Source organism: Lepidochelys kempii, chromosome 12 (genome assembly GCF_965140265.1).
Source record: "Lepidochelys kempii isolate rLepKem1 chromosome 12, rLepKem1.hap2, whole genome shotgun sequence".
NCBI classification, from domain to species: Eukaryota; Metazoa; Chordata; order Testudines; family Cheloniidae; genus Lepidochelys; species Lepidochelys kempii.
In genome coordinates, this window is record NC_133267.1 from 5,730,852 (window position 1) to 5,758,465 (window position 27,614).

Genomic DNA, 27,614 nt, shown 5'->3' on the forward strand with positions numbered 1-27,614 from the left:
CAGTGATGGAGACTCTCACTGTTAGAAATCGACACCTTATTTTCAGTTTGAATTTGTCTAGCTTCAACTTCCAACCATTGGATTGTATTAAACCTTTCTCCTCTAGACTGAATAGCCCATTATTAAATATTTGTTCCCCATGTAGGTACTTATGAATTGTAGTCAATCCATCTCTCAACCCTCTCTTTGTTAAGCTAAATACATTGTGTGCCTTGAGTCTATCAAATACTGTCACAACATTAGTTTTCTTCCAGTCTTCTGGAACTTCCCCTGTGTTTCAAAACTTATTGAAATGCAACATTAACAGCCCAGTGAGCTCCTCAGTCAGGTCTTTTAAAACTCTTGACGGCAAGTTATCTGGTTCCCAATTATCATTTACATTTTTCTGATTCAATTCTTCCTCCCTGTTGATTTGGCTCATAACTGTTTTCAGCTTTGAGCAACTGTCCCTTTTAAAGCACAAAGTATTATACATCACTGAAATGGACTTTATTCTGTCTGCACATCGTAAAAGTGCACAAAGGTGGTGACACAAAGGTATCGGAAGGAGAGCTTCTCTCCTTGTTTAGCCCTGATAAAATCACCCATCTCATGGATCGGCCAGCTCATGTCTTTATGTGATTACATGGCCATAGCGGAACGCATAACTGCTGATATGGGGTAGGTTTGCTGACTAAGGGCAGGCATGTTTTCTGGGAAATGGCCAGTGGACTGTGGACGGACATGCCCATTGTGGCTACAGGATGGGTACTGTCATAACTATCAAGAAGTCAACTCCTGCCTCTGATTGGCCCATGATGCCAGCCTCCGTCGCCCGCCTATTAAATTTTCAAACAAGCACCATGATGCTTTCTCCCATGCTGCCCCTCGCACACTGCTCCCTGTAAACATCCACAAAGCTACCTCATTTGCCTCCTTCACATCCCTCCTTAAAACTCTCTTTTGCCATGATGCCTACAAAACGCTTGACAATTGTTAGTCCACTTGTGGTGAGACCATGGCCTGTCATGCTGGTCAATACTGCCTCATTGTTCCCTTGTACGTCCTTGTCTGTCTGGTGCCTGCATCTGTCTGCTGCCGCTTGCCTTGTACCTGGATTGTCAGCTTCTTGTTCTATGTTTGTACAGCAGTTAGCACCGGGGTGAGGGGCGGGGGTCCTGGTCCCTGGCGAGGCCACGTACGCAGTGCAAATAATACATCATCATCATAATAGCTCAGAAGATGAGCAGGATGGCTGGATGTAGGCGGGCTAGTAATTTTAGTGCCATTACCTCCCCTACTAAGAGGGGATGAGGAGACCATGTTACCAACCCAGCGATTCACTTCTATTCCAAATGTGTATATCTCTCCTGCAGCAGTGCCTGAAGATCTGATCTCCTTAGTTAGGGGATTTTTTACCAGATATATCAGGAGTAAGATAAGATCTTGCTTTGTTCAGTTTCTGCTAGTTAATTTAACCCAGACAGAACTCCAAATTCAGTGTGGGGATGCAAAATTCTTCATTTGCAGGGAGCGGAGTAATGAATGAATGAATGAATGAATGAATCTGTGTAAAGAGGAAGTGACAGGCTATGATGAGCCTTCTATGAGAGACTATGCTATGAAATACCTGGTTTCTGACACATGAAAAGGTCACAGGTGAATTCCATCTCTGTGAATTCCATCATGTGTTTTGAAGGGACTGGACATCTTTGTTTTAGGATGTGGAAGAAGGGTTTTGCTTTCCTTTCCCCATGAAAGATCAGAATCGGCTTTCTCCAAAGCACTTGTGAACTTGGGAGCAGTTAGTTTCTTGCCTTGCCATGCAATATCTCTTTAGGTTTTAGTGGGGACATTTTTTCCTGCTATTGTTGCGATGTTAAAATACAAGGTGGCGTGTCCAGTGTCCAGTGTCCAGTGCTGGGTGTTCTCCGCTCGCTTCAGTAGCTTTAGTGTGAAGTTAAGGGGCCCTTCCCCCACCTTGTTTTCTCTAGTTACCAGGGATTGTCCATCTGGTATTTAGGCTAGCAGCATTTGCTTGTGAATAGCAGAGTTGGTAGGGTGCACTAATTGGGCGCCATTGCTTCAGTCTGACTGCAATGGATGATGGCACTCGGCACGAGGATTTGCACTCAGCTGCAGTATGGATCCCCTCTGTAGAAATATGAAGGTAGGATTAGGTTTATTTTTCAAACTTAATCACTCAGTAATGTGGTGCCTACGTGGCCTGAAGTTTGTCTCTCTGCTGGGCATTGTTAATGTGCTGCCTGAGAGCCTCACCGCTATTGTCACAGGCAGATACAAAGCAGACCCAAAGCAAATTAGAAGCCGAGGGCTGTACGGAAACAATTTCTAGTGTAACTAATTGCTCTAAGTTAGCAGAGATGCAGGGTTTTCTTTGTTTGTGTATGGGCTGCTTTGTTATGATGGTCACATGTAAGCCTGGATAACACGCCAGTGTTTTCAGTCTAAAATTGTTTTTTCATGGCGTCGTTGAGAACTATTAAAGTGGGGTGTAATCTCCAGACAGCAGGTCTCATCAGCGTGGGTTTCCCATATTGCAAAATGTGACAAAGGACACTTTGCTGTTGTGACTGTGGACAAATTCTAGTGGTTGTCCAGGTGTGGTGTGGATTTGTGAGGGAATGGGTTTGAATGATTGGGTTTTTTAATACAAAGAATCGTTCTCGGAGTAAATGCAGAGTGCTTTCTCCGTCAGATTGTTTGCTGGGGACAGAAGGGAGAGAGACATTTTCTTTGGCTTTCGCTCTATTGTGTGCTCCGTCGCTCTGAAAGCTTGCACTGTGAGGATTGTCTTTGCAGAGAATGACAGTCTGTGGGGTCCCAACTCTGCTGAGTTCAGTGCCTTGGCAGCTGACTGCTGGAGATAAATGCAGCGCAGGACCCCACTGTAGGAGGAGCCGAGGCCAGCTTCAAAAAGCCCCTACGTGTTACACTTTATATAAAAACCTGGCATGTGCTTGGCACAGTTCAGGTCAATGCTGCATGTAGCGTTCCGGCAACTGGAGCAGAGATCCAAGGAAAGGCCTCCCACACCCTACACACAGCACGGAACTGAGCTGTGCCAAGCCCTTTCCCAATTTCTGTGTAAAGCACCAAAGCACCCGCCTGCCAGGAGCGTTTTTTCAAACTCCCATCTGAAATGCTGATCGCTAGTTACATTGCGGTCATGGCTGGAGGCCCCAACCAGACTGAAGCCTCATGATGCTGTTTGCTATGTATCCATCTAGTAAGAGACAGCCCCTGCCCCAGAGAACTTGCAGGGGGTAAAACTAGACAGGTGTAGCAGGTACACAGAGTGGCGAGGGTAATAGTGCTTTCATACAGTAGCTGTGTGCAGTTCGTAGGGGCCAAGGATGGTTTGGTTGTTTGAAATCAATAATGTCTCAGTGGCGGTATTCCCAGCTCACCCCCTGCCTGCCCATTCCTCCCTTTCCCAATGCGGAAATACCACAGGGGCCAGGGGACGTAGTGTCGGGCAGTGCCAGAACCACAGCGGCCTGGGACTTACAGCAGCTTTTTGTTGCCATCCTCCTTGAGGCTGATCACTAGTGGCAAGGGGCTTAGACACAAGGCCACCAGTAGACTCTCAGCCTATGCTTCATTCTCAGCAGAGACACAGACAGTCCTTTGTGGCTTCCTGGGTTTCTGCTGTCACCTTCTTTGATCTTCCCTGTACAGTCATTCGTTTCTGCTTCAGAGGCTCAGATGCATGACCCCTCAGCATCGGCCTCACTACTCCCTGGGATGGAAGATTCTCCAGGGCCTGGGAGCAGTGTGCTTTCTTCAACTCTGAAGAGGGAGCCTGAGTGGTTGATGTGACTCTGTCTCCCACTCCAGACACCTCCTCAGTCATGTTGGAGGTTTGTACCAGGGTCGAATTTAGGGCAGCCAACTGCATGGGGTGCCAGGTTTGGGGGGCGCCGGGCTCGGGATGCTGTTTTTGTTCTTAGCAACGAAAGGGAAAATAGAATGTATTGATCGTACAATTTTGAACAGGCCGGGCAAAATGGAGAATATGACGTTTCCAATAAATGAGCAGAAGCGACACTTCTAAAAGTCACACTGCAAAAGATGTCATTTACAGTAAGATTTGTTGATGACGAGGATGGCTGTATCCAAGTAAAGGACCATTTTATCTGTTTCCGGTCTGGAGACAACTCTACTGGAAAAGGCCTAACAGGACTGTTTATGAATGTTTTGAATGAAAATAAAATAAAACTTCAGGACTGCTTTGGCCAAGGCTATGACAACGGTGTGACCATTACGGGTAGAAACAGTGGCATCCAGGCAAGGATACTTGCGCTGAATCCAAGAGCTTTCTTCATGCCTTATGGCTGCCATTCCCTCAACCTAGTTGTGTCAGATGCAGCATCATCTTCTTTAAATTCAGTATCTTTCTTCGGAGTACTGCAAAGGATACACATCTTGTTTTCAGTATCAACTATCAGGTGGAAGATCTTCACAGACAATGTTACAAAACTGACTGTGAAGCCCGACTAAGTAACTCTCACTGGGAGAGCTGCATTGACAGCGTAAGGCCAGTGAGGTACCATGAGGTTTATAGTGCCCTGATGGAATTGGCACAGTCAAGTAAAGTTGAGGCCAGAATCTGACATGAGGCACAAAGCCTGGCAAACCAGATCACTGACTTCAAATTTCTGGTCTCAATTGTGGTTTGGCACAATATCCTGTTCCAACTAAACGTTGTTAGCAAGGCATTACAAACTCAGTCGATGGACATCGCGACATCTACTATTTTGATAAGAAGCTGCCTCGATTTCGTTGTGGCCTACAGAGACAACGGATTTGAAGATGCCATCACTGCTGCCAAAGAAATGGCAGAAAATTTAGGAGTTGAGCCTGTCTTCAAGGAAACTTGCATTCATTGGAAGAAGAGACAATTTGATTACGAGGGCAGAGATGAGGTGATGGGAGGCTCGGAAGAAAAATTCAAGAGGGAGTTTTTCTGCTCGCTTGTTGACACTGCTTGAGTGTCCATTGAAGAAAGGCTTAGACAAATGAAGCACGGCAGAAAGACCTGGGAGTTTTTGTATGACCTTAGTAAGCTGCCAGGTCAGGAAAACACTCTTAAGAATTGTACGGACCTTCACCGTACCCTGACACATGGGGAATGTTCGGATGTCAGTGATAAAGACCTCTATGTCGAATTCGACATCTTTCACGTTTTGCCACATGGGAAGCACTCTCCACTCCATTCATGATGCAGAGCTGAAGGATGCTTTTCCTAACATGTGGATAGCTTTGAGGATTCTGACCACGCTGTCGGTCACAGTCGTGAGTGGTGAATGCAGCTTTTCAAAGCTCAGGCTCATTAAAACATATCTTCGATCAACGATGGCTGATGAGACTGACATAGCTTGCTATTTTATCACTTGAAAATGCTGTTGGCCAGTCTTTGGATCTCTCTGACACAGTGCGTCAGTTGATGAGGGCAGAGGCAAGAAAAGTGATCTTTTGAACGAAAGGACTAGGGTTAACATTCTAAAGCCATCACTGACTGTAATACTGGTCCACCCAGTGTTGGTGCACAGTTCAATTTCTTGATGTTATTACATTCCAGTTATTCTTAAAATTAAAAAGTTTCTATAAGCTTAGAGGAAACTGTTTTTTTTATTTGCTTATATATGGCATGAATAAATACAGATTTACAGATCCTAGCATGCAAATTTATAATATTATATGACAGGGATAAATCATGCATGCAAATCATGCATCAAAGTCGTGAAATGGGATATGAATGCGATAAAAAATAAGATATTAAAAAGTTTAAAATGGATGGTGGGGCGCCAAAGGTGCTCTTCGCCTGGGGTGCCATTTGGTCTAGGGCCAGCCCTGGTTTACACACTCTTCTCCCTTTGGCTTTTCCTTCTCCTCGGGGATTAAGCATGATGCCCCCTCAACATCCTTACAGTCCTTATGGCTCTTTGATTCTTGGCTTATTGTGTGTGGTGGCAGCCCTTGTTCCTAGAGCCTATTGTAGTTAGTCCGTATGTGAAAAACGCTAAGCACCCTGAGCACTAAGGAGAAGCCAACTATTGGGTTCATTTTCTCCAAAAGGCACATCTCCTCCTTCGGCTCCCCCATATTACGGCCTTTCACGCATGGGGAGAGGAGGAAGAAGTGGTGGAAGAACAGGGGTCTCCCAGTCCATCCTTTTCTTAACTCCATCCCCAGATAACAGGATGCCCATCTCCTGTTCCTTCACTCCTGGTGCCTTTAAGCCGTTCTAGGAGATGCGTCCTGCTTTTCTGAAGGGTTATTGGTCCCTGTGACTACAGTCCATGAGAAATCTCTTCTGTGTGTCTGTGGATTTTAAGGAAGAAAAGGTTCTTGATCTGCTGATTATTGAAGGGCTTTGAACCTGAGTGAAAAGTGCTGCTCAGACCAGATGCTGTGTCCGCAGTGCTGAGTGGAGATCTGAATGCCACCCACTCGTTGTGGGTTTGAAGTGTTCTCTTGTCACCCTTTACGTGGGCAGCCCTTTAACGTTGCTGTGATGGGTGCTGTAGAAATCCCCGAGACACAAATTTCAGGTAGCTTCTGTTCTTGAATATGTACCAATCCACGCTCATGCTGTAGGTAGCAGTGAAAAATACCCTGGTAATTTATTGATTAGGGAGCAGTAAATCCACCTTCTCTCTGACAGTGTGCCGCACCTTTCTGAGGCACATATTCTGGCTCTCCCTAATGGAATGGTCACTGCAAACTCTGCTTTACCCTGGTCCCTTGGTGTAGGACAGGTCCGGCACTGCCATCTAAATTCCATTGTGGGGTGGGTAGGCTCTGTGAGGGGAGGCCAGTTACAATCCTTTTGATAACGAGTTTCAGGAAAGGCCTCCCTATGGTTTAACACTAATTAGATCATAAAAGATGGCAGTTTCTTTCCTGGCTGACCCCAGAGTTAATTCCTTGGGCATAATTTGAGAATGTCAGTAGCATCCAGCTCCTCCACCACACACAGACCTGCATGTTTGTAGTGTGCAAGCTGTTTGTTAGCTTCTGGAGAAATGAAGCCAGAGCCCACACACACACCCCGGCAGCTGAAGCCTGGAGCCCCTCCTCCCCAGCAGCTGAAGCCCAGAGCCTCAGTCCCCCTCCACCCTCTCCACACATCCCAGTGCACCCCGGAGTGGGAGGTCAGCTGGGAGCTTCTCTGTCATAGAATCATAGAATCTCAGGGTTGGAAGGGACCTCAGGAGGTCATCTAGTCCAACCCCCTGCTCAAAGCAGGACCAACCCCAACTAAATCACCCTGTCCTGCACCCTGGGGCCATTTCCCAGCACGGGTCTACGTGAGCTGGCTGACATATGAAATTAAAGGTGAGGAAAGGCCTGAGTGGGCAAAGCCCATGGAAGGGCTGGTGCACACATTGTTCACCTGGGTGCTGGGCGGTGCTCTCCTTGCTGCTGTTCTGCGGCTGAAAAGTGCAGTTGTGAAGATGACGTGACCTGGAAAAGCCGCAGTGGCCATTTAGCCATCCACTGCAGGGAGGATGGAAGGCAGAGGCCATTGTGCAGCGGACAAAGCTGGATTATTAACTAGCCTGTGACAGGCACTGGGGACTTGAATTGCCATCAAGATTTACAATCATTTCTAAGTTCCTCTTGGGCTGCTAGCTTCTCCTGGCTCCTTTCTGCCGCTGCCAGGGAACCTTCCAGCAACAACGGGAGCCACTGCCCCACCCCCGGGCATGGCCCAGTGAAATTAGTTACGTGTCACATGGGGGACAGCATCGCCCAGGCTCTGCTGCTGCTGGCTGGTCGCCCCCATCCCGCCCTCACCTTCCTGGAGATAAGATGTCACTGCCACAGCACAGAACAACCTGGTTCCAACCCACTGAGACCAGCCCAGTCCACCCAGTGACAGCCCTGCGCCTTCCCCTCTTTCCATCCCCCCCACGGACACACCCCCCCCACACACTCCAATCCTGGCCCTCCCATGCCCACAGGCACTCCTTCCCCACCCAGGTGTGTTCTTTAAAAGCCTATTGCCGGGGTAGGGAGGAGGCAGGACTGGACGGACTGTCGTTGTGCTAGGCAGGTCAGCACGGGGCTGCTGCTGTCCGCAGGCTTTGGTTGTTGTTGTTTTAGATCTGGCAGCATGTGTCCTGGAGTAGCTGCTGCAGTTTCTGAAGTAGTTTCTTGCTTTGCGTGTGTAGTGAGACTGCCTGGGCACACGCCATGTAACTGCAGCTCAAAAGACCAGTAGTTGAAGGACTGAGGAGGCTCCCAGGCCCTTGCATCTGTCTCTGGAGTGGCTCTGTTCTGTCTCTTGCTTCTGCAGATATGGCCCTGTGCATTGGCATTCAGTTACCATTCAAAAAGAACAGGAGGACTTGTGGCACCTTAGAGACTAACAAATTTATTTGAGCATAAGCTTTCGTGAGCTACAGCTCACTTCATCGGATGCATTCAGTGGTTACTCAGATAAATTTGTTAGTCTCTAAGATGCCAGAAGTACTCCTCTTCTTTTTGCGAATACAGACTAACATGGCTGCTACTCTGAAATTTATTAGAGCACAAGCTTCCGTGGGCTACAGCTCACTTCATCGGATGCGTAGAATGGAACATATAGTAAGAAGAAATATATATACAGATATACAGATAAGTCTCTGATCCCACTGAGAGTTACCAAAAGCAACTACAGCATTTGCTCAAGAAACTTCCTGAAAAAGCACAAGATCAAATCCGCACAGACACACCCCTGGAACCCCGACCTGGGATATTCTATCTACTACCCAAGATCCATAAACCTGGAAATCCTGGGCGCCCCATCATCTCAGGCATTGGCACCCTGACAGCAGGATTGTCTGGCTATGTAGACTCCCTCCTCAGGCCCTACGCTACCAGCACTCCCAGCTACCTTCGAGACACCACTGACTTCCTGAGGAAACTACAATCCATCGGTGATCTTCCTGATAACACCATCCTGGCCACTATGGATGTAGAAGCCCTCTACACCAACATTCCACACAAAGATGGACTACAAGCCGTCAAGAACACTATCCCCGATAATGTCACGGCTAACCTGGTGGCTGAACTTTGTGACTTTGTCCTTACCCATAACTACTTCACATTTGGGGACAATGTATACCTTCAGATCAGCGGCACTGCTATGGGTACCCGCATGGCCCCACAGTATGCCAACATTTTTATGGCTGATTTAGAACAACGCTTCCTCAGCTCTCGTCCCCTAAAGCCCCTACTCTACTTGCGCTATATTGATGACATCTTCATCATCTGGACCCATGGAAAAGAAGCCCTTGAGGAATTCCACCATGATTTCAACAATTTCCATCCCACCACCAACCTCAGCCTGGTCCAGTCCACACAAGAGATCCACTTCCTGGACACTACAGTGCTAATAAACAATGGTCACATAAACACCACCCTATACCGGAAACCTACTGACCGCTATTCCTACCTGCATGCCTCCAGCTTTCACCCTGACCACACCACACGATCCATCGTCTACAGCCAAGCTCTGCGATACAACCGCATTTGCTCCAACCCCTCAGACAGAGACAAACACCTACAAGATCTCTGTCAAGCATTCTTACAACTACAATACCCACCTGCAGAAGTAAAGAAACAGATTGATAGAGCCAGAAGAGTTCCCAGAAGTTACCTACTACAGGACAGGCCTAACAAAGAAAATAACAGAACGCCACTAGCCGTCACCTTCAGCCCCCAACTAAAACCCCTCCAACGCATTATTAAGGATCTACAACCTATCCTAAAGGATGACCCAACACTCTCACAAATCTTGGGAGACAGGCCAGTCCTTGCCTACAGACAGCCCCGCAACCTGAAGCAAATACTCACCAACAACCACATACCACACAACAGAACCACTAACCCAGGAACTTATCCTTGCAACAAAGCCCGTTGCCAACTGTGCCCACATATCTATTCAGGGGACACCATCACAGGGCCTAATAACATCAGCCACACTATCAGAGGCTCGTTCACCTGCACATCCACCAATGTGATATATGCCATCATGTGCCAGCAATGCCCCTCTGCCATGTACATTGGTCAAACTGGACAGTCTCTACGTAAAAGAATAAATGGACACAAATCAGATGTCAAGAATTATAACATTCATAAACCAGTCGGAGAACACTTCAATCTCTCTGGTCACGCGATCACAGACATGAAGGTCGCTATCTTAAAACAAAAAAACTTCAAATCCAGACTCCAGCGAGAAACTGCTGAATTGGAATTCATTTGCAAATTGGATACTATTAATTTAGGCTTAAATAGAGACTTGGAGTGGCTAAGTCATTATGCAAGGTAGCCTGTTTCCTCTTGTTTTTTCCTACCCCCCCCCCCCAGATGTTCTGGTTTAACTTGGATTTTAACTTGAAGAGTGGTCAGTTTGGATGAGCTATTACCAGCAGGAGAGTGAGTTTGTGTGTGTATGGGGGTGGGGGGGATGTGAGAACCTGGATTTATGCAGGAAATAGCCCAGCTTAATTGTCATGCACATTATGTAAAGAGTTATCACTTTGGATGGGCTATCACCAGCAGGAGAGTGAATTTGTGTGGGGGGGTGGAGGGTGAGAAAACCTGGATTTGTGCTGGAAATCACTTTAGATAAGCTATTACCAGCAGGACAGTGGGGTGGGAATAGGTATTGTTTCATATTCTCTGTGTATATATAAAGCCTGCTGCAGTTTCCACGATATGCATCTGAAGAAGTGAGCTGTAGCTCACGAAAGCTTATGCTCTAATAAATTGGTTAGTCTCTAAGGTGCCACAAGTCCTCCTTTTCTTCATACAAACTGTGAGAGGCTAATGAGTTAAGATGAGCTATTATCAGCAGGAGAAAAAAAACTTTTGTAGTGATAATCAAGATGGACCATTTAGACAGTTGACAAGAAGGTGTGAGGATACTTAACATGGGGAAATAGATTCAATATGTGTATTGACCCAGCCACTCCCAGTCTCTATTCAAACCCAAGTTAATGGGATCTAGTTTGCATATTAATTCAAGCTCAGCAATTTCTCACTGGAGTCTGTTTTTGAAGCTTTTCTGTTGCAAAATTGCCACCTTTAAATCTGTTACTGAGTGGCCAGAGAGGCTGAAGTGCTCTCCTGCTGGTTTTTGAATGTTATGATTCCTGATGTCAGATTTGTGTCCATTTATTCTTTTAATATGTAAACTAGATCCCATTAACTTTGGTTTGAATAGAGACTGGGAGTGGCTGGGTCAATACACATATTGAATCTATTTCCCCATGTTAAGTATCCTCACACCTTCTCATCAACTGTCTAAATGGCCATCTTGATTATCACTACAAAAGTTTTTTTTCTCCTGCTGATAATAGCTCATCTTAACTAATTAGCCTCTCACTGTTTGTATGGTAACTTCCAACTTATCTGTATATATGTATATATCTATATCACTATCTTACTATATGTTCCATTCTATGCATCCGATGAAGTGAGCTGTAGCCAACGAAAGCTTATGCTCTAATAAATTAGTTAGTCTCTAAGGTGCCACAAGTACTCCTTTTCTTTTTGCGGATACAGACTAACATGACTTCTACTCTGAAACCTGTCAAAGTTACCATACAGACCACGGAGCTGAGCGTACGTTCCTCCACCATGGCCTCATAACACCTAGGGCATGTTCTCCCCACTTTGCATCAACATTCCTAGACTAAGGGGGAACTGGCTTTTTTGTCTTTGTTTGGAGGAACCTTGTGTTCTCTCTGTGGAGACAGTTTCTGCTCCACACTTGCATTCTAGTTGCTGTCCCTCCATTGGTGGCACTTGGCTACATTGGATCACCCCATTGAGCATAGCAGTGAATCAGGACCATTAACAATACAGACTGTTCAGCCAAATGCTTCTGCTTTAGTGATTCTCCAGTGCTCAGCAAAGAGTCCAGTACCTGACTGGCTACACTATTTCTGGCAGAGCTCAGTCCCGTATAGTGTTGTCCCCCTCTGCAGAGAGGTAGCAGGTGTTGGGGCCTTGCGGGTCGGCTCCCCAGTGGAGGAGAAAGCAGTGACATAGGGTCTGGGCAGACTGTACGTGTAACTCATTGTATTTACACACCTTCACCAGTCCTGGAACAGAGGTGGTCGCACAGCACGCAGAGAACAGACTTCTCGGACCAAGAACCTACCTCTCCTCAAACCAAAACGAAAACCAGCACAGCAGGTCTTCCCAAGCCTTACATTTGCTTTTACACTAAGGCCATGTCTACACTGAGAGCGTGGTGTGTGATTCCCAGCCCGCGGACACACAATCGCACAAGCTCAGTATAGATAGAAGGGTAGTCACAGTAGCCCGGGTGGCAGTAGCTGTGCAATGGCTTAGTCATGCCAAGTAGATCCCCCCGGGATTTGGGTGAGGTTGTACTCAGCACGGGTGAGGCATGCCCCTGCTGCTGCTGCCCGTATGACCGCAGCTACACTGCCATTTATATTCACGCCAGCTCTCACTGAGCTCGCTGGAGTATGTGTACGCAAGCTGGGAATCACTCCCCTAGCTCCTAGTGTGGACGCAGCCTGTTTAACTGCGCCCCCTGGTGGCACCTGTCATAACAGCATGTACTGCTGTGGCATCCAAACTGTGCTTACCCAGGGCTCACATTTGAAACTTGCCAGGAGTCTGAGGGGCAAACTAATTTTCATAAAATAGATCAGAGTGAAGCCACTGCCTTAACATGGGCCAGAGAACTTCCCGGAAATAATTCCTGCGTGAACCACAGCAGATCCTTTAGAAAAACATCCAAAATTGATTTTAAAGTTGCCAGTGATGAAGGATCCACCACAACCTTTCATAATTTGTCCCAACTGTTGATTACTACTAAGAATGTACACCTTATTGCCCCGTCTAATTCTGTACTCTTAGTCCAGCCAGGCTTGGGGATGCTGAAGAACCGTGGCTGCAGTAACTATTCACAGAAATCTGACATTTCAATTGGGAGTCCTTGGAGAGCGACCGTCTTATTACTGCCCATCTGGGCCGTGCTTGAGTACAGCGGGGATCTGATTCTTGTCAGTTACTCCAAGCTGCTCCTGCAATACAATTGTAACTTCTACCAATATGAGATTGTTTGAAGAGTCTGCTTTAGGCAGCGGTGTGTGGTTTAATTCTTACTGACATCATGCTGTAGCATCCACGTACAGTAAAAGCTGTGTTATCCGGCACTTTACCAACCGGAAAGCTCTAGAAACTGGCATTTCTGATATTGCTTAAAAGTCCGGTTGGTGCAGAGCCGGCAGGCTCCCTGCCTGGCTCCGTGTGGCTCCCCGGAAGCGGCGACATGTCCCTGCTGCTCCTAGGTGAAGGAATGGCCACGGGGGCTCCGTGCACTGCCTCCAACCCACCTCAAGCGCTGGCTCCACGGTTCCCATTGTGAGAACTGCAGCCAATGGGAGCTGCAGGGGCAGCGCCTGTGGGTGGAGGCAACGTGCAGAGATGCCTGGCTGTGCCTCCGCCTAAGAGCAGCAGGGACATGTTGCCACTTCCCAGGAGCCACCTGAGGTAGGTGCTGCCCGGATCCGGCACCCCGAAACCCCTCCTGCACCCCAACCCCCTGCCCCAAGCCACTTCCCTCCCAGAGTCTGCACCCCCCACCCCATCCCATACCCCAGCGCCCAGCCCTGAGTCCTCTCCCACAACCAAACTCCCACCCTCCGTATAACTCTTAATTCACTGGAATTTTTGACTAGCCAGCCCCCCTATTCCCCCAACATGCTAGATAACACAGCTGTTACTGTACTTTGGTGAGCTCAGCACTGATACTTTATCATTCAGTCAGGGAGGAGCAGACCGAAGCACTGTCAGGATTGGCCCCACTGTGCGAGGGGCACAAAGCCAACTCCAGGAGAGTCCCGACCCCCAAAAGTTCACTGAATACAGGATACCAGTGGGTGTAACCACCATTAGGCACAAATGCAGTCAGGAGGACAGGCACACAGCGAAAGGGAAAGGGGCTGCGGGCATACAGTCCTTTGCGTTTTCATTGTATTTCAATAAACCAAAGCTATCAAAGTAAATAACTCAGTTCTCTGACTCCTACAAAGCTGATGGTTGGGTTCTCAGCCAGTCCATGAGAATTAACAGTGCCTTAGAAACTAACAAAAATAACGGGGGAGAGGTAAAATGAATGATTTCATTAAAGGCAATTTGAAAGAGGAGCTCTAAGCCAGTGTCCAGCGATGGGTTCAATGCAGAAGGCACAGGGTAGAATTCTCTGGCCCGGGTTCTGCAGCACATCAGACTAGATTGTCACAATGGCCCCTTCTGGCTTTTAAATCTCCGACTCTCCGTCAGAGCTTTCATAGCACCTCTTGGGGCCCCGCTCTCATGGCCCTTCCTTTCCCTGTCCAGCGTGTCACTGGAATTGTCAGATTAACAGCGAACAAAGTGTCAAATTCCTAGAATCCCGCTAGTGACTAATCCAGGCATCTCAGCCATATGGGGCTTCTAATATAGCATGTCTCTGTCAATACTGCATTCCTGTACAGGAGAAGCGAAGGGTGGAGGTGGGGAAAGGCTGGCCAGGTCACAGGCCAGGGTGGTGGGAGAGGGGCCATGGTGAGGGGGAAGGGTCAGGCCTGGGCGGGTTAGGGGCCATGATCGCAGGGGAGTATTGGGGGTGGCTGGGTTAGAGGCCATGGCAGTGGGGGAGGGCCAGGGCTGGCCTTTGTCCCAGCCCCCTGCCAGCCCGAGCAGCCTGCAACGCTCTGGGAGCCCTCCTCTCAAGCTGGGGGAAGGGGTCCTCCTCTCCCATGTGCTATGCAGCCTCGGCTCTAGCCTGAGAGCTGCAGCTGCCTGTTCACCACGTGCACCCCCTCCCCAGGAGGGGGGAATGGCTGTTGTGTCTGCAGAGTACCAGGTGCACCTGCCTAGCCTGCAGCTTCCCACTGCCCTTGTGGAACTGAACTCAGCCAATCCTCTCCATCCCTTCCGGGTAGCAGCATTGCACCAGCTCCCCTCTAGACAGAGGACCTTGAGAGGAGGGGCAGGCCTGACCCCCAGCCACTCTGATACAGCCTGTCAGCTGAGCCCTGGGGCAGGTCAGTGCCCAATTTCAGTGGACACTTTGTAGACCTCTCCCCTAAAGCCTTTGAAACATCTTCCCGAAGAGGAGCAGGCATCTGGGTCTGGGCTTGACCCGCCGTACCGCTGCCAGTGCCCCTTGAAAGGGAAGGTGTCCTCCATGGTGTTACTGGCAGTGCACGTACCACAATCTCCGAGCAGAGCCAGAGAAGGAGCCACAGTCTCATTCCCAACAAGAGCTGCAGCTCGCTATTGACACCCCCCCCCCGGCCCCAGTTAACGGGGGGTGAATTGAAATGCTGGATGCAGGTAGCAGGTAAGCTCCAGGGCTGAGCACCTCACAGGCCCACAGAGGTCTGGAAGCTGCTGTGGTGCTACTAAGTCCTTCCCAGAGGCAGCCTGCCCCTCTGGGGTGGGCTCCAGAGGAGACACACAGGCCATCTCAAGAACACCTGCGCCGGGGAGTGTCCCTGCTGCGGGGCGGTGCAGTGACGGTGCTGGAGCCCACTGCATAAAGAGCCTTTTGTTTTGCCAAGTTGTTAAGCCCCATTGACAATGGCAGCCCCCTCCGGCTCATGCACTTGGCACTGCCTCGGCCCGCACACTGGCCCTTTTCTCTTGGGCTGCATGTGGGCACTGAGCGGGGGGGGGTTATTCCTTCCATAGCAAACTGATTGGCTGATCTCCTTGTCGTTGCTCCCTGCAGGCGTACGAGTGGGCGCTGGAGGGGATGCGACACCTAGCCTGCATCAGCATGGAGGACTGCAACTCCCCAGAGCACTGTGCAGCCGCGATCAAGTGTTTGGAAAGCTACAAGGGACAGCACCCGGAAATCAGCGATGCCAAATTCCAGGAGATGAAAGAGCTGGCCTGTGAGCTGAAGAGCGACAAAGGGCTGAAGCAGTGGAAATTTGCATGGTCCAAGTGCCAGGAGACAAAACTGGTCTTTGAGAAGAAGCTAGAAGCTGCCCTGAGAACACGAAGGTCTCTGCTCTCTGAGCGGAAGCCAGGTGAGGGGGAGCACTCCCGGTGTGGTGGTGAGAGCAGCAGGCTGTCTCACAGGAGGCACTCGGAGGGAGCCATCCCTGGGCTGCTTTCAGACAGGAATCACAGCGTGTCCCATTTCTACAGCAGGCCAAACCGTTCTCCTGGGTGGGCCAGGGAAAAAGCTCTCTCACTGTCCCTGAGCAGCTCCGGGGATGTCAGTGCTGGGGAAGAACTGACCTCCCAAGCTGCTCCCAACATGAGTCCCCACTTGAGCAGGGTTTCTCTTGGTACAGTGGCCTGCGAGGCTCCACGCGACATGCCCGAGGACAAGCCAAACCTGGAGAGTATTTTAGAAATTCTTGAGGCAAATTCATCCTGCTCCACCACGTCCGCCTCCAGGAGGCCACCATCCAAGAGGACGCTGAAAAAGGCCCAAAGCTTTGATCTTCCCTGCAGCGAGAGCCTGCGGTCCAGCTGCCAGAGGACTCTGAGCGAGCCGGCCAGGTATGGCAACACGGGCGTCTTCATTAAGGGGCTGGAAGTGAGCAGCACAGAGCTCGCGGACAGGACTCACACAGCATGGCAGCAAGCCGCTCACAGCTGGGCTGCACACTGCCTGCCAGAGGAGCAAAGGAGCTACAGCTCCACGCCAGAGGCCAAGAGCCGGGGCAGGTAGGTGACTTCTTCTCACGGCCCATGTGCAGGGGCCAGCCAGGCTGCGTGGGGATGGTTCTCGTGTCTGCTGAGGCAGGAAGCGGCACTCCTGCTTAATCTCAGGCACTGGCGAGTCCTGGGGTGGAGACAGGCCCCATGGGCTGAGGAGGCAGATTCAGAGAGGGCCAGAAGGGAAGCTCCAGCTTCCTAAAACACACAGCACTAGCAGCTGGGTCGGGGAGGAGTCGCCACCTTCCACCACACGCTCTACAGCGATGCCCCCTTTGAGGAAGGAGGAGAAAGTGTCTCTAATGGGGCAACGTCTAGGTTATTGGCATTAAAGGAAGATGACCTCTAGCCAGGCTGTGAGCCCTCTGCAATGAGGTGGATATTTATTTTATTTTGCAGTTACACAAGTGGTACATTAACGATGGGAGAACTGGGGCACCCATTTCCTGGGGATAAAGAAACACCAGGAAGAAAAGCCTCTCCCCTGTAAGACACTGGGCTCTAGGCTCCCATTTTCAACAGGGTTGACCTATCCTCTTGCAGCCTTTCCCCCCAAGGGATGCCCAGAAGGGGAAGGAGGTTGTGTTTTAGCGTGGCCTTGAACTGGAAGGAGCACGCTCAAGGACCCAGCAGTCTGCAGAGAATGCTTGTCATGCCCGAAAACAATGGCACGGGTTCCCCAAAGTGGAAGAGAGGCGAGGAAGGAGGCTGAGGATCCCAAAGTGGTTCGGATAATGTGACGTGCTGGAGTACAATCCAGACCAGTGGGGGGTTTGTGCCCCCCCGCCTTATAGCTTGGGGTGCCTTGCAATGCCTTACTGCTATAGCTCCCAACCTGGGCTGCTCACAAGCAGCCTGCCAGCATTCAGGTCACTCCCAGATGTGTCGGTGTGTAACTGCAGCCTGCCAGTCACACCCTGTCTCTCACCAGCCTTGGTTCTGCTGCAGGGTGACCCCAGCTCACTCCCAGTCCCGGACTTCCCCCCAGAAATGTACGTTCTGTACTGCCCAGCCCGCTCCTGGACAGTCCAGATATGTCAAATCCATTGTTCCTCTAAGGGAAGAATATATACTAGCTTGTTACCTTAGGTAGAGTTAACTTCAACACACTGGATTAGATAAAACAATAAAAAAACTTAACTTCTGAGGGGAAGATTCTAAGTAAAAGCAATGAGGTATAAAAGTCAGAAATGGTTACAAGAAAAAATAAAGTTAAAACTCTTCCTAGTGTCTAACTTAACAAACTACATTAGATTCAAGCAAAGTTTCTCACCACATGCTTCCAACAGCATTACTGACCAAACTCTTTGGGTCAGGACCCCTTCCCCAGAGTCCAGCAGGCTGCTTCCTTTGTCTTCGCAGGGACAGAGAATGAGATGGGCAGGGGGAGAGAAGGGGAGCCTTGGGGGTTTGCCCCTCCTTTTTGGAGCTGTTTAGTCCCTTGTTGAAAAGCATTTCCAGCTGAGAACCAGGAGACAGGCAGTCTACTGAACAAAGGAGACTCCATGCTGTTTCTTTGCTAAGATGCAGATCTTTCTGTCCCTGACCCCATTTTTTGTCAAAGACTGGCCATTTGGTAGGTAAACCCATTAGCTGTGTTGTCACCTGGCTGGAACGTCAGCTTGCCCTTTGTCTTTGAGAAACTGCTTTAACCACTCCCCAGACTTACCTGGGAAACACTCTCCAGTCAGCTGATTTCAGTTTATGTCCATAACTTTACATATAATGTGGTTATATGCACTTTGCCACGATATTGCTGATCAGCAAGTTATGAGTTTTCAAATGACACCTCACAGGGCATGGCTTGTACAGAGATTATTACAGTAGCATGTAGGGTGTGAACACAGGGCTGTATTCCGTCACTTGAGGGAGGGGGCTCAGGATCTGGGTCACCCCAAAGTGGTTCAGGGTGCCCTGGCCCACTGCCGCCCCTGCCAAGTATGTGCAGCATGTCCTGCTACTGCAGCAGCCAAGGGCAAAGGGGAGGATCTTAGCTGCCTCTGGCAGAGTTGGCAGACCTCCTGTTCTGCCTGGCTCTCGGCTGGTAGGCTGTTCCCTTAAAGGGTGCTGAAGCTGAAGGGGGAATGTCCATGGGAAGCAGATGGAGCAATCCCAGAGTCCCTGCAGAGTGCTCAGAACAATTCTTTGGGGCTGTGGCCAGGCAAACAACTGACTATTTGATTCTGCGAGGCAATGCTGGAGCTGCTGCTGGTAAAGAGCCCCATCACTGTGCTTTGACTTCTGCTCTGAGACTTTCTGCAAAGAGACAGAGGAGGAAGTTGACCTTAGCCCAGGATAGCGTGAAGATTTGACAGGTGTTCATGTGTGGGAGAATGTACTGGAGGCAGGGGGCTGTGCTCTGGCCCAGCTGATGTCCTCTGTATGTAAAGGGAGCTGAAACCTTCTCATAAGGAACACCTGAGGATCCCCCTGGCTGGCACACTCAGCTGTGTCGAGAGCCATTCTGGCGCCCAGTGGGTGTGAATCTGTCTGTAATGAGTGGCAGGGCTTGAAAATGGCTGCCCAGTGGAGACTTTCTCATCCAGCCTGACAAGGGGTGGAATCCAGACGTCTCCAGAGCTGTGCATGGCATGGGGAGCGCCTTTACCAGGAGCCTTCTGCCTCCCATTGTAAGAGCATAAGACCAGCCATACTGGGTCAGACCCAGACCAATGCTCCAGCTAGCCCAGTATCCTGTCTTCTGACAGTGGCCAATGCCAGTTGCTCCAGAGGGAATGAACAGAACAGGTAATCAAAAAGTGATCCATCTCCTGTAGTCCCCTCCCAGCTTCTGGCAAACAGAGGCTAGGGACACTCAGCATATGGTTGCATCCCTGGCCATCTTGGCTAATGGCCAGTGATGGACCTGTCTGCCATGAACTTATCTAGTTCTTTTTTTAACATGTTATTGTCTTGGCCTTCACAACATCCTCTAACAAGGAGTTCCACAGGTTGACTATGTGTTGTGTAAAGAAATATTTCCTTATATTTGTTTTAAACCTGCTGCCTGTTAATTTCATTGGGTGAGCCTTAGTTCTTGTGTTATGTGAAGGGGTAAATAACACTTCCCTATTCACTTTCTCCACACCAGTCATGATTTTATAGACCTCTATCATATCCCCCCTTAGTCGTCTCTTTTCCAAGACAAACAATCCCAGTCTTCTTAATCTCTCCTCACAGGGCAGCCGTTCCATACCCCTGATCATTTTTGTTGCCCTTTTCTGAACCTTTTCCAATTCCGATATATCTTTTTTGAAATGGGACGACCAGAACTGAACGCAGTATTCAAGATGTGGGCGTACCATGGATTTATATAGAGGCAATAGGATATTTTCTGTCTTATTATCTGTCCCTTTCTTAATGATTCCCAACATTCTGTTCACTTTTTTGGCTGCCGCTGCACATTGAGTGAATGTTTTCAGAGAACGCTCAACAATGACTCCAAGATCTCTTTCTTGAGTGGGAACAGCTAATTCAAATCCCATAATTTTTTAAGTATAGCTAGGATTATGTTTTCCAATGTGCATTACTTTGCATTTATCAACACTGAATTTCATCTGCCATTTTATTGACCAGTCACTCAGTTTTGTGAGATCCCTTTGTAACTCTTCGCAGTCTGCTTTGGACTTAATTATCTTAAGTAATTTTATATTGTCTGCAGATTTTGCCGCCTCACCATGTATACCACTTTTCCAGATCGTTTAATGAATATGTTGAACAGCACAGGTCCCAGTACAGCTCCCTGGGGGGCCCCACTACTTACCTCTCTTCTGTCTGAAAACTGACCATTTAGTCCTCCCCTTTGTTTCCTGTCTTTTAACCAGTTACTGATCATTGAGAGGGCCTTCCCTCTTGTCCCATGACTGCTTACTTTGCTTAAGAGCCTTTGGTGAGGGACCTTGTCAAAGGCTTTCTGAAAGTCCAAGTACACTATACCCACTGAATCACCCTTGTTCACATGTTTGTTGACCTCTCAAAGAACTCTAATAGATTAGTGAGGTGTGATTTCCCTTACAAAAACCATGTTGACTCTTCCCCAACAAATCGTGTTCATCTGTGGGTCTGATAATCCAGGGGGAGGGGACTCCCCTCCCCCCATCAACAGTGCCGCTCACCCCCCTGCTAAGGGAGGGTGTTCCTGGCTATGCCCTGCTCCCACTGTGGCTGCCTCTGGCTGGGGGGAGGAGAACCCTTACCCCTGCAGCCACTTTGGCCCTTCCCAGCTGGCAGACAGGATTGCCGTTCTCCTCTGGGCCCTGCGGCTCCTCCTCCCAGCTAGGAGGAAGGGGCTCCAGGTCTCTCCTTTCTGTCTCCCTCCCTGTCACACAGCCAGGGAGAGGTAGGGGAGGTGATGCTGCAGGGGTGGCCACAGTGCAGGGGATAAAGTGAGGGGGAGGGGTGGGAGCTCTCGCTGAAATTCTCGCAGTCCGTTGTCTCACACCCACCTGAGCACCCAGCAGTCACTAGGTTGGGGTGGAGATGGAGCCATGAGAAGTCCGGAGGCACTGGGGTGCCAGAGAGGGAGAATGAGCCTTCGCCCTCTCAGCAGCCAGGGATGGGCATGGGCAGCGGTTGTAAGCGTTCTGCTAGGAATGCCCCTTCCCAGCTGCCAGGCTTCCCACTACACCATGGCCCTGGGCCGTGCTGAAGAGCTGCTGCCAGCTCATCCTGCCTACCAGCCACTGATGCCACGTAGTCCTCTCTGGCGTAGGTGTCTGGTGTTTCACTAAGACGTGTCCAGCGGGAGAGGTAATGTCTGTTCCTTCAAACCCACGGCCGGACCTCTTCTTCGTATCAGCCACCCGCTCTTCTGAGAGCTCGGGGAAGAAACCCCACTATTCCTCACAGGTGGGGAGGGATAGCTCAGTGGTTTGAGCATTGGCCTGCTAAACCCAGGGTTGTGAGTTCAATCCTTGAGGGGGCCATTTAGGGGTCTGGGGCAAAAATTGGGGATTGGTCCTGCTTTGAGCAGGGGGTTGGACTAGATGACCTCCTGAGGTCCCTTCCAACCCTGAGATTCTATGATTCTATGGTAGTGCCCACCTGTCAGTGCCTGAGACACCCTGCTGGCCCCCAGCTCCCGTGGGTACCAGTAATGACTGGTGATGGTCCTGTCTCTACACCAGCAGGCTGCATGCACCCGGGCAACGTCACACCCCTTGCTAATGGCAGTAGTTGCTATTACCCGTCTCACGCAGTGGGGCCCCAGTGTAGGCGCATTTCACTTGTGATTGTGAGGAGATCTGCCAGGTTAGCAGGGACATGCAGCGCTCGCACAGCTAGCTCCACTTTGTCTGGGCTGGTGTGGAGTAAATCGGGATTACAGCCGGGTCCTCCCTCCGCTGAGCCCACCTGACCACTACGATTTTCCCTCCTCTGGAGCCAGCCACCATACAGGTAGCAGGCATGCCAGATTGCAAGAGGGATTGTCGGCAGGGGGCAAGCGTTCCCTCCTCCAGGGGCACAGATGCCCTGGGCACTGCGTAACCGGCCTGGTTTGGCCATGCAGGGCAGAGGCGTGGTGCAGAGGTCTGTAGAGGAGTTTCCTGTCAGGTTCTCTCCAGCCCAGCTGCAGGACAAGGCCAATGGAGCTGCCAGCATGCAGACCCTCCAGCTGAAGCCCAGCCCCAGAGAAGAGGCTGATGAGCAGCTTCCCTGCTGCCTGGGCGGGAGGGCTCGATGGCAGTCCCCGGTCCCCCGGCCTCTGTGCAGGAGCCCCCATGCCAAGAGCAGTGGTCTGACCAGCAGGGCAAATCCCACGCTCCTCTCAGCCTGGGTGGATGGACTGGCATGGCTGTGTGCCCTTGGAATAGTGCTCTGCGTGCTGACTTGCCACGCAACAGCCTCATCTCTCCCCTACCCAGCATAGTCACTGCCATTGCCCAGCTGTCCCAGCACCAACCTGGCGAAGGCTGAGGGGATGTAGGCTGGAAGGAGGAACCAGCTGGGAGTATGACCCCTGTTGAGGGCATTGGTTGCACGGTCCTGTTGGGCTTTTTGCTGCCTACCCACCCAGGTGCTGCTGTGAGAGAAAGGGGTGAGGGTGAAGCAGGCAGGAAGGAGTTCATTTCCCACTGAAAGTTAAATCAAATAGCAGAAGCTTCTCAGCTAAAAATCAACCTGCCAGAGAAGGGACCTGCCAACACCTCTGCCCCCTGCTGGCTACGCAGCACACAAGCCAAACCCCCAGGCCAAGGCTGGGGCAGAGCCCTCTAATCACTTCTTTTGCACCCACGCCCAGGCCTCAGATTGTTAGTATCTTTCTAGCCAAGAGATGCTGAGGTTTGAGCAGTGTTGTAGATGGTCACAGGAGGGACACGTAGACAGGCCCATCCCGCCCTGCTCGGGGCTGTGATGCCTGTGAGCAGGAAGCCATGGCTGCTGTCCCCCATGGTTCTCTGGGGCACTGTTCCCATGGAGGGGCCTTTGGGATCATTCTCCCCAAGAGCAGCTTTCCATGGTCCTTGTGACACCCTCCAGCACCCTGTGACAGCCATCTGTCCTGGGCCAGCCCAATGGTGCTGCCCATGGCAAGGTAGGCCGCCTGTACGCAAGGGGAGCAGGGAGTAGCTTTCTCACAGAGGTGATGGGGGTGTAGCAGGAAAGGCTGTTAGATGGCTGTACTCCCTCCAACACCCACACATGCATGTCCATTATCCTGCATTTTCTTACCCCTTCTGTTAGTTTCTTTGCTTGGCCCCTCTGTATGCAGGTTACACTTACACTGATGTAGGCCAGTTACCAGCCTGGCATGTACTCGGAGAGCCACACTTTCACCCTGTCCTTCCCGGTTATCAGGGCAGGAAACAGAATGTTGTCAAATGAAAGCCGAGATTCTGATGCCGCCCCGGATTGAGGAGCCGAGCCCAAGGCACCCGTGTGCCTGCAGAACCTGTCCCGGAGCCAGCCCTGCCAGTCTCCCCTTCCCGACTGAGATTTTCTTCCTCTGCAGCAAACTGCGGCACATCATAGACGAGATGGTGACCACGGAGCGGGAGTACGTGAGGTCTCTGTGTTACACCATCGAGAGCTACTTCCCCGAGATGGAGCGCTTGGACCTGCCCCAGGACCTGAGAGGGAAGCGCAGTGTCATTTTCGGGAACCTGGAGAAGCTCTACGACTTCCACAGCCAGTACTTCCTGCGGGAACTGGAGAGCTGCTGCAACCACCCGCTGCGCGTCAGCCACGGCTTCCTCAGACACGTAAGGCAACTGCGTCCATCTGGCTGTCCTGCTCCGCCGCTGGGCTGGGCCGTGAAAGGTGGCATTGTCTGTGCAGTCTGATTGCTGGAACCCTCTGCTCAGACCAGGGGTTACTGCAGAGCCTGTCCCTGGGGGTCAGCCCTGGAGCCGGCCCAGGTTGGACCAGGACACTGAGCTCCAGAGTAATGCATTTGGAGAAACCCAGGTTCCTGTTACAAGACACTCCGAAGCCCAGCTGAGCTTGCAGAGCTCGGGGTGGGAAAAGGATTTGCTGCTCTGGAAGTTGTCGTCTCTTGTTAACACAGTTAGTGGCTAGAGCCTGCTCCCAGGTGTACAGGGTTCTCTCTCTAGCAGACGCATGGTCTGGTGATTATACAGGGAATGAGCAGCACACATGCATGCAGCCAAGTCCGAGGTGCCAGGCCCAGTACAATACGGTCCCCAAGGCACGGCACAGCTGCCCCAGTGCAGGGGCTGGGAAGTGGGGAGGAGCTGCAGTCTGGGGAAGCTTTGGCAAGGTGAGTTGTGGTGCCTTCAATAAAGGCAAGGCCCTGGGACCGGCAGAGCCGTGCATGGGACCCCATACCCGAGGGAATAACTAGAACTGCCCTGGGCTGATTTTCTAGGCTCTGCTGTGTGCTCACTACTTACGCTTCCCTTTTAGCACTTCTCTCCACAGCATCTTCTGTTAGTTTAATGAACATCTCTTCCCCATCGCCAAGGTCACTGCATACACACAGCCCCTGGTGTTCCCCAGGATGCCTGAACCGGGGGTGATGGCTGGGCTCAGGCCCCCAGACCACAGGCTTCCCAAGGCTTGTTGCCTGGCTCCCGCAGCATGAGAGGGAATAGTGAGTTTTGTGCACTAGCCTGCCCTGAAAGCTCATCTGGGGCCAGAGGGCAGTGTAGAGAACACCTCCTGGCTACCCATAGTCACTCTGCTCCACCAGCCAGGATTCCCTTGGAGGCCAGGGCCCCGGAGCACAGTGAGGACAATCTAGCCCTGGGGAACGTAATGCAGACATAGCCATGTGACTCTCTCATCAGTTCTACTGAGAACTCCAGTATGGCTGTGCTGGGTTTATTGCTGTCACACCCACCGTCCCAGCACAAGCCACGGGAGAAGCAGATGTGTTTGCCCCTTCCTGCTCAGATCTAGGCCTGGTTCTGCTCCCAGTTCACCAGCAAAACCACCTCCAGGCAACAAATCCTCAGGGCTTGTGAGTGAAGGCAGCCAGCATGCAGCAGGCAGCTTGCGCTCAAGGCAGCTCCGCCGATACCGGGGAAGAGCAGATACTGCGTTTTTCTCCCATTTTTCCTGGCTGTTAAGGGACATTTCCCGGGCAAGAGGATCTTTGCTCTTTAGAGTCCATCAGTCCGTGGCTTATCATCCGTCTGTGGCGTCAGATGGGGAAGGAATTGCAGGAGCAGGTGGTCTCTAAGGGTACGTCTACACTGCAATTAGACACCGCGGCTGGCCTGTGCCAGCTGACTCAGGCTTCCGGGCTCAGGTTGTGGGGCTGTTTAATGGCGGTATTGACTTCCAGGCTTGGGCTGGAGCCTGGGCTCTAGGACCCTGGGCTCTAGGACCCTGCGAGGTGGGAGGATCCCAAAGCTCAGGCTGCAGCCCGAGACCGGAAGTCAAAACTAAAATTAAACGGCCCCTTAGCCCAGGCCCCGGGAGCCCAAGTCAGCTGGCAAAGGCCAGCTGTGGGTTTTTAATTGCAGTGTAGATACACCGTAAGTCCAAAGATCCTCGACTCTTTAATAGTGAAGCACAATGCGGGAGAGGTGCTGGGAGCATTGTCTCTAAAGCAGAGTTGTTCCAGGACAGCCTGTTTCTCTCTCCACCAGGCCTGTAACGCTGGCTGCAGTGTCTCTTTACAGCCCTGTTCAGCGGTCGCTGTAAGGGCCTGCAGGCCATACGGCCCACAGGGACTCCTAGGCAAGGGGCAGAAGGAAGATTTTGTGGAGGAACCAGCAAACAACCCTGTCTGCCATAATAATGACATGGAGTTGAAGGAGTTACCCATGGCTCCTGGGGAGGTCCCAGGAATCCATAATGAGAGTCCTCCTCCCCAGTTCCCATGTGCACAGGCCCAGCGTAGCCAGTTAAAGTCCAGGGCCCTGGGGCAGTTGGTTTGGAGACTCTCTGCAGCAATCCTCTGTAAAGGAAACGGGGTCACTTGACAACAAGGCCTTGCATTAACTCGGGGGACAGCCGCAGTTCCGGAGTATGAAGGTGTCCTTCAGGGGTGTTTGTTTCTGTTGCAGAAGGATCAGTTTGGGATGTATGCATTATACAGCAAAAACAAACCCAAATCCGACTCGCTGCTGGCCAGCCATGGGAACATGTTCTTTAAGGTAAATCCCTTGTGCCCCGAGCCCGGATCAGAGCTCTGTGGTTCCCACTAGGGTTGGGATTGGGTCCCTCCCTTGTCTGCTTACAGAAACCTAGCCCCTGTTCAGGACACAGGGTGCTGTCTCTGTGCTGGGCTGGGGAAGATGGGCTCTGCTGGGTGCAGGGAACAGTCTCCTGCAATTGCCTGGGTGTCACAGTGTGAGGAGCGGAGTGGGAAGGGGGCTGGAATGCAGAGTTGCTCAGTGGCTGCTCTGCAGAGTACTCTGCCTTGGAAAGGGGCCCTGCAAACAACTGCTTCCTCCTTATTAATTCCTCTGCACGTCCGAGCTTGCTCCGTTCCTTCTCATAGCCTACAGAACCCTAGTGAGCAGTAGGCTCCAGTGGAGAGTGTTTGGCAAACTCAGCGAGCCATTAGTCCCAGGCCCTCGGGCTTGGGGCAGCGGAGGTCTTGCCACTCCCCAGGAATAGCTGCTGGGGACAGGCGGCTGCTCACCCATCCCTCTGCTGATCAGTTTTCTCTGGGTCTCAGTTCAAGCAGGTGCAACTGGGGGATAAAATGGATCTTGCCTCCTACCTGCTGAAACCCATCCAGCGCATGAGTAAATACGCCCTGCTGCTGAAGGACCTGATCAAGGAGTGCGGCGAGGCCCAGGAGCAGGAGCTGGGCTACCTCCGAGCAGCAGAGGAGATGGTGAAATTCCAGCTTCGGCACGGCAACGACCTGCTAGCCATGGACGCCATCCGAGATTGTGATGTACGTAGAGGAGCAGCGCATTCTCTCCCTCCCTGGACGGCGGGTTCATCTGCCCTCCACACGTACACCCAGCCTCCGGCTGGCGCTGGGACTTGCCCCATAGCACTCAGTGGGCGATCGGATCCCAAAGCTCACCTGGGACTTGCTGAGGACATGGCCTTGGGAGGAGGTGCTGAGCCCCCGAGGCTGCGGGCACAGACTCCATCAGTTCAGCCATTGCTGCGAAGTGGCACTCTCCCGTTGGCACAGCCGTTCCACCTCCCCAAGTGACGGCAGCAAGGGCCATGGAAGAATTCTTCCGTCAACCTAGCGCTCTTCACATGGGGACTTAGGTCTGCTTAACTGCGTCGCTCAGGGGTGACACCGACCTCATTTTCTAGTGTAGACCAGGCCTGAGCTGTATCGAGCTCCTGGCTGAGCGCAAGGGGTGGCTTGTGTCCTGTGATGCCGACCCTGCTCACTGGCCAGTGGAGCGTAGCCCAGGCTGAGCTGTCTGATCTTCCCTGGCCGGGTGGGGAGAGGTGCCGACTGCTACCCACAGAACCACCTGTCCAGGATTTCCCCTCCCAAAGCTTGGCTCTGAGCTCAGCCTCTC

At 51.2% G+C, this 27,614-nt stretch overlaps 1 protein-coding gene across 5 annotated transcripts in view; it reads left to right on the plus strand.

The window, feature by feature from the left end:
• Nucleotides 1–27,614, plus strand: part of PLEKHG4 (pleckstrin homology and RhoGEF domain containing G4) — a 171,011-nt gene that overhangs the window by 131,945 nt on the left and 11,452 nt on the right. For 4 of the 5 annotated variants that reach the window (XM_073307290.1, XM_073307293.1, XM_073307292.1 and 1 more), the window contains exons 14-17: nucleotides 15,758–16,710; nucleotides 23,654–23,903; nucleotides 26,178–26,267; nucleotides 26,795–27,019. In XM_073307290.1, coding sequence (XP_073163391.1) covers nucleotides 15,758–16,710; nucleotides 23,654–23,903; nucleotides 26,178–26,267; nucleotides 26,795–27,019 — 1,518 coding nt within the window. The remainder of the gene's footprint in view (nucleotides 1–15,757; nucleotides 16,711–23,653; nucleotides 23,904–26,177; nucleotides 26,268–26,794; nucleotides 27,020–27,614) is intronic. The other variant, XM_073307294.1, reaches the window with a different exon arrangement.